General features: G+C 48.3%; 1 protein-coding gene across 1 annotated transcript in view; it reads right to left on the bottom strand.

Moving 5' to 3' along the window:
- Positions 1-30: 30 nt before the first annotated feature.
- Positions 31-9,352, bottom strand: part of LOC106898517 (histone-arginine methyltransferase CARM1-like) — a 15,482-nt gene continuing 6,160 nt past the window's right edge. The window contains exons 5-12 of the mRNA XM_014959813.1: positions 9,202-9,315; positions 8,959-9,063; positions 6,358-6,468; positions 5,956-6,133; positions 4,550-4,640; positions 4,350-4,431; positions 4,147-4,232; positions 31-124 (exon numbers count right to left, since the gene is read on the bottom strand). Of these exons, the coding sequence (XP_014815299.1) occupies positions 31-124; positions 4,147-4,232; positions 4,350-4,431; positions 4,550-4,640; positions 5,956-6,133; positions 6,358-6,468; positions 8,959-9,063; positions 9,202-9,315 (861 nt within the window). The remainder of the gene's footprint in view (positions 125-4,146; positions 4,233-4,349; positions 4,432-4,549; positions 4,641-5,955; positions 6,134-6,357; positions 6,469-8,958; positions 9,064-9,201; positions 9,316-9,352) is intronic.

Below are 9,352 nucleotides of genomic sequence, written 5' to 3'. Positions count from 1 at the left end.
CCCCTGAACCCCAGGACTCCCCCCGACGACCTACATGGAGCCGATGAAGGCGACGTCGAACCAGAAGGCCAGGCCGTGGACCAGGCCCGAGTGCAGCATGTGGAACTTGAAGGGGATTTCTATCCTGGAAGGCAAAAAAATTTGGGGTTTTTTTTGGGGGGAACAGGTCTGAGACACAAAATAAACCCCCCCCCCAGACTCTTCTTCCAGCTCCGGTGTGTTTTTTGGCAGATATTAAAATGAAACCACCAAGAAAGGGATGAGAAAGCACCAGGCGGGATTAAAAGTGAGGAAAAAAGGGAGGAAAAGCCAAAATCAAGGTGCATCTTCCAGCTCAAGTGGGTATATTTGGAACATATTAATATAAAAATCACTAAGAAAGAGATGAGAAAACACCAGGAGGCATTAAAAGTGGGGGGAAAAGGGAGGAAAATCCAAAATCAAGGTCCTTCTTCCAACTTCGGTGTGTTTTTTGGCAGATATTAAAATAAAACCACCAAGAAAGGGACGAGAAAGTACCAGGCGGGATTAAAAGTGGGGGGAAAAGGGAGGAAAAGCCAAAATCAAGGTGGTTCTTCCAGCTCCAGTGGGTATTTTTGGTAGATACTAAATTGAAACGACCAAGAAAGAGATGAGAAAGTACCAGGCAAGATTAAAAGTGGGGGAAAAGGGAAGAAAAACCAAAATCAAGGTGCATCTTCCAGCTCCAGTGTGTTTTTTGGCAGATATTAAAAGAAAACCACCAAGAAACAGTCAGAAAAGCTCCGGAATGGAGTAAAAGTGGGGAAAAAAAGGGAAGAAAAGCCAAAATCAAGGTGCTTCTTCCAGCTCCAGTGTGGTTTTTTGCAGATATTAAAATGAAATGACCAAGAAAGAGACAAGAAAGTACCAGGTGGGGTTAAAAGTGGGGGGAAAAGAGGGAAGAAAAGCCAAAATCAAGGTGGTTCTTCCAGGGCCAGTGTGTATTTTTGGGACATTATTAATACAAAATCATTAAGAAAGAGATGAGAAAGCACCAGGAGGGATTAAAAGTGGAGGGAAAAGGGAAGAAAAGCCAAAATCAAGGTGGTTCTTCCAGCTCCGGTGTGTTTTTTGGCAGATATTAAAAGAAAACCACCAAGAAACAGTCAGAAAAGCTCCGGAATGGAGTAAAAGTGGGGAAAAAAAGGGAGAAAAAGCCAAAATCAAGGTGCTTCTTCCAGCTCCGGTGTGTCTTTTGGCAGATATTAAAATAAAACCACCAAGAAAGGGACGAGAAAGAACCAGGCGGGATTAAAAGTGAGGAAAAAAGGGAGGAAAAGCCAAAATCAAGGTGCTTCTTCCAGCTCCAGTGGGTATTTTTGGGACATATTAATATAAAATCATTAAGAAAGAGACAAGAAAGCATCAGAGGAATTAAGAGTGGGGGGAAAAGGGAGGAAAAGCCAAAATCAAGGTGCTTCTTCCAGCTCCAGTGTGTATTTTTGGTAGATACTAAATTGAAACGAGGGGGGGAATATTTGAGCCCCCCCCCTGAACCCCACAGACCCCCTCCCAGACCCTACCTGAAAAAAGGGTTTTTCAGGTCGAGGAGGTTGCTGGACTTGGAGCCCGTCTGGTCCACTTGGGCCACGATGCGCTCCAGTGTGTATTTTTGGTAGATACTAAATTGAAACGACCAAGAAAGAGATGAGAAAGTACCAGGCAAGATTAAAAGTGGGGGAAAAGGGAAGAAAAACCAAAATCAAGGTGCATCTTCCAGCTCCAGTGTGTTTTTTGGCAGATATTAAAAGAAAACCACCAAGAAACAGTCAGAAAAGCTCCGGAATGGAGTAAAAGTGGGGAAAAAAAGGGAGAAAAAGCCAAAATCAAGGTGCTTCTTCCAGCTCCAGTGGGTATTTTTGGGACATATTAGTATGAAATCACTAAGAAAGAGACGAGAAAGCACCAGGAGGGATTAAAAGTGGGGGGAAAAGGGAGGAAAAGCCAAAATCAAGGTGCTTCTTCCAGCTCCAGTGGGTATTTTTGGGACATATTAATATAAAATCATTAAGAAAGAGATGAGAAAGCACCAGGAGGGATTAAAAGTGGAGGGAAAAGTGAGGAAAAGCCAAAATCAAGGTGCTTCTTCCAACTTCGGTGTGTTTTTTGGCAGATATTACAATGAAACGACCAAGAAACAGACAAGAAAGTACCAAGAGGGATTAAAAGTGGGGGGAAAAGGGAGGAAAAGCCAAAATCAAGGTGCATCTTCCAGCTCTGGTGTGTATTTTTGGTAGGTACTAAAATAAAACCACCAAGAAATAGTCAGAAAAGCTCCGGAATGGAGTAAAAGTGGGGAAAAAGGGAGGAAAAGCCAAAATCAAGGTGCTTCTTCCAGCTCCAGTGTGGTTTTTGGGACATATTAATATAAAATCATTAAGAAAGAGACGAGAAAGCACCAGGATGGATCGAAAGTGGGTAAAAAAGGGAGGAAAAGCCAAAATCAAGGTGGTTCTTCCAGCTCCAGTGTGGTTTTTGGGACATATTAGTATGAAATCACTAAGAAAGAGTCAGAAAAGCTCCGGAATGGAGTAAAAGGGGGGAAAAAATAGGGAGGAAAAGCCAAAATCAAGGTGCTACTTCCAACTTCGGTGTGTATTTTTGGCAGGTATTAAAATGAAATGACCAAGAAAGAGACGAGAAAGTACCAGGTGGGGTTAAAAGTGGGGGGAAAAGGGAGGAAAAGCCAAAATCAAGGTGCATCTTCCAGCTCTGGTGTGTATTTTTGGTAGGTACTAAAATAAAACCACCAAGAAATAGTCAGAAAAGCTCCGGAATGGAGTAAAAGTGGGGAAAAAGGGAGGAAAAGCCAAAATCAAGGTGCTTCTTCCAGCTCCAGTGTGGTTTTTGGGACATATTAATATAAAATCATTAAGAAAGAGACGAGAAAGCACCAGGATGGATCGAAAGTGGGTAAAAAAGGGAGGAAAAGCCAAAATCAAGGTGGTTCTTCCAGCTCCAGTGTGGTTTTTGGGACATATTAGTATGAAATCACTAAGAAAGAGTCAGAAAAGCTCCGGAATGGAGTAAAAGGGGGGAAAAAATAGGGAGGAAAAGCCAAAATCAAGGTGCTACTTCCAACTTCGGTGTGTATTTTTGGCAGGTATTAAAATGAAATGACCAAGAAAGAGACGAGAAAGTACCAGGTGGGGTTAAAAGTGGGGAAAAAAGGGAAGAAAAGCCAAAATCAAGGTGCTTCTTCCAGCTCCAGTGTGTTTTCTGGCAGATATTAGAATAAAACGACCAAGAAAGGGATGAGAAATTACCAGGCGGGATTAAAAGTGGGGGGAAAAGGGAGGAAAAGCCAAAATCAAGGTGCTTCTTCCAGCTCCAGTGGGTATTTTTGGGACATATTAATATAAAATCATTAAGAAAGAGACAAGAAAGCATCAGAGGAATTAAGAGTGGGGGGAAAAGGGAAGAAAAGCCAAAATCAAGGTCCTTCTTCCAGCTCCAGTGTGCATTTCTGGGACATATTGATATAAAATCATTAAGAAAGAGTCAGAAAAGCTCTGGAATGGAGTAAAAGTGGGGAAAAAAGGGAAGAAAAGCCAAAATCAAGGTGCTTCTTCCAGCTCCGGTGTGTTTTTTGGCAGGTATTAAAATAAAACCACCAAGAAACAGTCTGAAAAGCTCCGGAATGGAGTAAAAGCGGGGAAAAAAAGGGAGGAAAAGCCAAAAATCAAGGTGCTTCTTCCAGCTCCGGTGGGTATTTTCGGGTCTTCCAGCTCCGATGTGTTTTTTGACAGATATTAAAATAAAACCAACAAGAAAGGGACAAGAAAGTACCAGGTGGGGTTAAAAGTGGGGGAAAAGGGGAAGAAAAGCCAAAATCAAGGTGCTTTTTCCAGCTCCAGTGGGTATTTTTGGTAAATACTAAAATGAAATCATCAAGAATGAGTCGGGAAAGCACCAGGATGGAGTGAAAATGGGGGGAAAAAAAGGGACGACAAGCAAAAATCAAGGTTCTTCTTCCAACTTCGGTGTGTTTTTTAACAGGTATTAAAATAAAACCACCAAGAAAGGGACGAGAAAGTACCAGGTAGAATTAAAATTGGGGAAAAAAGGGAAGAAAAGCCAGGTACCCAAAGATTTTGGGGAAGGGGGGGGGGAGTCTGCACCCACCTGTGCAAATCGCCTTCTTTGGCTTCTAAGAAATTCACGGTGTATTTGACGGATTTGGCCATTAAGATCCTGATATCGAAGGTGTCCTGGGAGAATGGGATGGGGGGGGGGGAATTTGGGGGTGTGGGGGGGTCAGTAGCCCCCCAAAATCTCCCCCAGAGCCCCCCCCTGACAATTCCTGAGGGGATTTGGGGGCTGCTCACCACCACGGGCTGCCTGAAATACTCATCCACCGCCGCCCCTCGCAGCGCGGAGAGGTCGACGCCGTGGAAGGAGGGCTGGTACCTGCCCAAAAATAAAAAAAGGGGGAAAAAATGATGGGGGGGCACCTCTGGGACCCCCCCCCGGGGTAGGGGAAGGGGTGAGGGTCTCCCTTTGTGCCCCCCCTGGGTGCTGGGCTCACCAGAAATTGGCCTTGGTGAACTGCTCCATGTAGAGCTGCTCGTCCGTGAACGGGGCCAAGTGGACGTCGCCGATCGTTGGGAACATGTTTCCTGGGGGGGGGGGGGGGCAAAGGGGGGGCCAGGACACTGGGACCCCCCCATCCCCAGGACACCAGGCTGGTGGGGTCCATCAGACTGGGAATGAGCCCCCCAGGGATGGCAGGAACCCCCATTCCCACTGGGAAAGTGCCCGATCCTCCTCCCTGGAATTGTGGGGTCCCACAGGATTGCCAGGGGTAGGGGGTCCAGCAGAGCCCCCCCCCAAAACATTGGGAAAAAGCCCCCCCTCTCTGATCCCCAAACCACCAGGAACTCCCCCTCCCCAGGCTCGTGGGGGGGCAACCAGGGTGGTAAAGAGCCCCCCTTGGACATTGGGAGCCCCCCAACCCCAGGACACCAGGCTGGTAGGGTCCATCAGACTGGGAATGAGCCCCCCCAGGGCACCAGGAACCCCTCTTTGGGCTCAGGGGGTCCAGGAAAGAGCCCCCCAGGGTGCCAGGAACCCCTCCCTGGGCTCAGGGGGTCCCACAGCACCACACCCAGGGGGGTAAAGAGACCCCCCCAGGACATTGGGGGCCCCCCCAGGACACTGAGAGCCCCCCATCCCCAGGACACCAGGCTGGTGGGGTCCATCAGACTGGGAAAGAGCCCCCCAGGGCACCAGGAACCCCTCTTTGGGCTCAGGGGGTCCAAGAAAGAGCCCCCCCAAGAACCAGGGTGCCAGGAACCCCTCCCTGGGCTCGTGGGGTCTAGGAAAGAGCCCCCCCAGGACACTGAGAGCCCCCCAAGGACACCAGGACCCCCCCATCCCCAGGACACCAGGCTGGTGGGGTCCATCAGACTGGGAATGAGCCCCCCAGGGATGGCAGGAACCCCCATTCCCACTGGGAAAGTGCCCGATCCTCCTCCCTGGAATTGTGGGGTCCCACAGGATTGTACCCAGGGGGGTAAAGAGCCCCCCCAGGACACCAGGACCCCCCCATCCCCAGGACACCAGGCTGGTGGGGTCCATCAGACTGGGAAAGAGCCCCCCCAGGGCACCAGGAACCCCTCTTTGGGCTCAGGGGGTCCAAGAAAGAGCCCCCCCAGGAACCAGGGTGCCAGGAACCCCTCCCTGGGTTCAGGGGGTCCCACAGCACCACACCCAGGGGGGTAAAGAGCCCCCCCAGGGACACCAGGACCCCCCCATCCCCAGGACACCAGGCTGGTGGGGTCCATCAGACTGGGAAAGTGATGCCCTGGGATGGCAGGAACCCCCATTCCCACTGGGAAAGTGCCTGTTTGGCACTTGGGATTGTGGGGTCCCACAGGACCGTACCCAGGGGGGTAAAGAGCCCCCCCCTGTGACCCCCCCCCAGGCCCTCACCGCTGGGTTTCAGGTACTTCTTGGCGTGGAGGTAGCTCTCCAGCATGCGCTCGTTGAAGAGCATGTAGCCCATGGGCTCGGAGATGATGATGTCCACCTGCTCGGGCAGAGACACCTCCTCCACCTTCCCCGGGATCACCACGATCCTCTCCGTCAGGTTGTTGCTCTTCACCAGCACCTACCCCAAAAAAAAAGGGGGGGGGGTGGGGATCAGAACCCCCCCCCAGCACTAGGAAACCCCCCCAACAAGGACAAGACCACGGTGGGAGGCAGAGCCTCGCATCCCCAGTGTCCTCATCTCGGCGCTACTGGGTTATACTGGTGCTGGGTGGGTTTGGGGTGAAGACCAGAGGTAAAAGGTGATGAGGGGGGGTCTTGGGGTGATTTGGGGGGGGTCCTCACCTCGGCGTGTTGGGCCATGGTGCTGGCTTCCACGGCGTAGATCTTCCTGGCCCCAGCCTGCGCCGCGAAGAAGGAGAGGATGCCGGAGCCGCAGCCGACGTCCAGCACGATCTGGTGGGGAGAGGGGGGGGAAAACACACAAAAAAAGGGTGAAACCAGAACCCAGAGAGCCCCCCCCTTCCCAAAAGACCCCCCCCCAGGACCGAGGAGACCCATGGACCCCATTCCTAAGAGGGAAAACCAAGGTGGTGGCACCATCCTGGTTGGGGGGGGACACACAAACCCACCTCCCCCCGCGGCACCGGTTGGTGTCCAACTTCAGTGTGTTTTTTAACAGATATTAAAATGAAACGACCAAGAAACAGACAAGAAAGTACCAGGAGGGATTAAAAGTGGGGAAAAAAAGGGAAAAAAAGCCAAAATCAAGGTGCTTCTTCCAACTTCGGTGTGGTTTTTGGCAGATATTAATACAAAAATCACTAAGAAAGGGACAAGAAAGTATCAGGTGGGGTGAAAAGTGGGGGAAAAAGGGAAGAAAAGCAAAAAATCAAGGTGCTTCTTCCAACTTCGGTGTGGTTTTTGGCAGATATTAATACAAAAATCACTAAGAAAGGGACAAGAAAGTATCAGGTGGGGTGAAAAGTGGGGGAAAAAGAGAAGAAACGCAACAAATCAAGGTGCTTCTTCCTACTTCGGTGTGGTTTTTGGTAGATATTAATACAAAACTCACTAAGAAAGGGACAAGAAAGTATCAGGTGGGGTGAAAAGTGGGGGAAAAAGAGAAGAAACGCAACAAATCAAGGTGCTTCTTCCAGCTCCAGTGTGTTTTTTAACAGATATTAAAATAAAACCATCAAGAAAGAGACAAGAAAGTACCAAGCGGGATTAAAAGTGGGGAAAAAAGGGAGAAAAAGCCAAAATCAAGGTGCTTCTTCCAGCTCCGGTGTGGATTTTGGCAGATATTAAAATAAAACCACCAAGAAATAGTCAGGAAAGCTCCAGAATGGAGTAAAAGTGGGGAAAAAAAAGGGAGGAAAAGCCCAAAATCAAGGTGCTTCTTCCAACTTCAGTGTGTTTTTTAACAGATATTAAAATAAAACCACCAAGAAATAGTCAGGAAAGCTCCAGAATGGAGTAAAAGTGGGGAAAAAAGGGAGGAAAAGCCCAAAATCAAGGTGCTTCTTCCAGCTCCGGTGGGGATTTTGGGAGATATTAAAATAAAACCACCAAGAAATAGTCAGGAAAGCTCCAGAATGGAGTAAAAGTGGGGAAAAAAGGGAGGAAAAGCCCAAAATCAAGGTGCTTCTTCCAGCTCCGGTGGGGATTTTGGGAGATATTAAAATAAAACCACCAAGAAATAGTCAGGAAAGCTCCAGAATGGAGTAAAAGTGGGGAAAAAAGGGAGGAAAAGCCCAAAATCAAGGTGCTTCTTCCAGCTCCGGTGGGGATTTTGGGAGATATTAAAATAAAACAACCAAGAAAGAGACAAGAAAGTCACGGGCGGGAGTAAAACCGGGGAAAAAAAGGGAAGACAAGCAAAAATCAAGGTGCTTCTTCCAACTTCGTTGTGTTTTTTAACAGGTATTAAAATGAAACCATCAAGAAAGAGATGAGAAAGTACCAGGCGGGATTAAAAGTGGGGAAAAAAGGGAGGAAAAGCCAAAATCAAGGTGGTTCTTTCAACTTCGGTGTGTTTTTTGTCAGATACTAATATAAAATCATTAAGAAAGAGACGAGAAAGCACCAGGAGGGATTAAAAGTGGGGAGAAAAGGGAGGAAAACCCAAAATCAAGGTGCTTCTTCCAGCTCCAGTGTGGTTTTCGGCAGATATTAAAATAAAACCACCAAAAAAGGGACAAGAAAGTACCAGGCGGGATTAAAAGTGGGGAAAAAAAGGGAAGAAAAGCCAAAATCAAGGTGCTTCTTCCAACTTCGGTGTGGTTTTTGGCAGATACCAATATAAAATCACTAAGAAAGAGATGAGAAAGCACCAGGAGGGATTAAAAGTGGGAAAAAAAAGGGAAGAAAAGCCAAAATCAAGGTGCTTCTTCCAGCTCCAGTGTGGTTTTCGGCAGATATGAAAATAAAACCACCAAAAAAGGGACAAGAAAGTACCAGGCGGGATTAAAAGTGGGGAAAAAAAGGGAAGACAAGCAAAAATCAAGGTGCTTCTTCCAACTTCATTGTGTTTTTTAACAGATATTAAAATGAAACCACCAAGAAATAGTCAAAAAAGCTCCAGAATGGAGTAAAAGCGGGGAAAAAAAGGGAGGAAAAGCCAAAATCAAGGTGTTTCCTCCAGCTCTGGTACACATTTTTGGCAGCCGTTAAAATAAAACCATTACGAAATAGTCGGAAAAGCTCTGGAATGGAGTAAAAGTGGAGAAAAAAAAAAAAAGAGGAAGAAAAGCAAAAATTAAGGTGCTTATTCCAATTCTGGCACGTGATTCCCCTCCTGGATGAGGAAGGGCTGAAACAAGACACTGAAATGGGGCGGATTTCACCCAAATGGGGCGGATTTCACCGAAACCGTGCGGAATTCACCAAAATGGGGTGGAATTCACCAAAAAGGGGTGGAATTCACCCAAAACCTGGGCTGACCTTGTCCTTGAAGTCGCTGTGGTTCTGCAGGATGGCGCGCTGGTAGGTCCCCGTCCTCACGTAGTCCTGCATCATGTTCTGCTGCTGCGACAGGTACCCGTAGAACTGGCCGGGGTGGGGAAGGGGGGAAAAGAGACAAAAAAAAGGGGGGGACACACACACAGAGGGGTGTCACCGGTGCCACTCTCAGCTGGGGGAACAGGGGGAGGGGACAGAGATATTTGGGGGGGCCCACCCCCTCACCTGGAAATACTGCACGGCCGAGGACTCCTCCGTCCTCTCGCTGAAGACGGAGCGCTCCGTGTTGTGGCCTCGGCAGTTTTTCAGGATGTTATAAAAAGAGCAGAAATCTGGGAGGAAAAAGGGAAAAAGAGGAAGGGGGGAGGTTTAGCTC

The sequence above is a fragment of the Calidris pugnax genome, unplaced genomic scaffold (assembly GCF_001431845.1).
Source record: "Calidris pugnax isolate Ruff unplaced genomic scaffold, ASM143184v1 scaffold513, whole genome shotgun sequence".
In the NCBI taxonomy this organism is placed as follows: domain Eukaryota; kingdom Metazoa; phylum Chordata; class Aves; order Charadriiformes; family Scolopacidae; genus Calidris; species Calidris pugnax.
The sequence above is the reverse complement of the archived record's forward strand: the minus strand, read 5'-3'. Positions and strand labels throughout refer to the sequence as shown.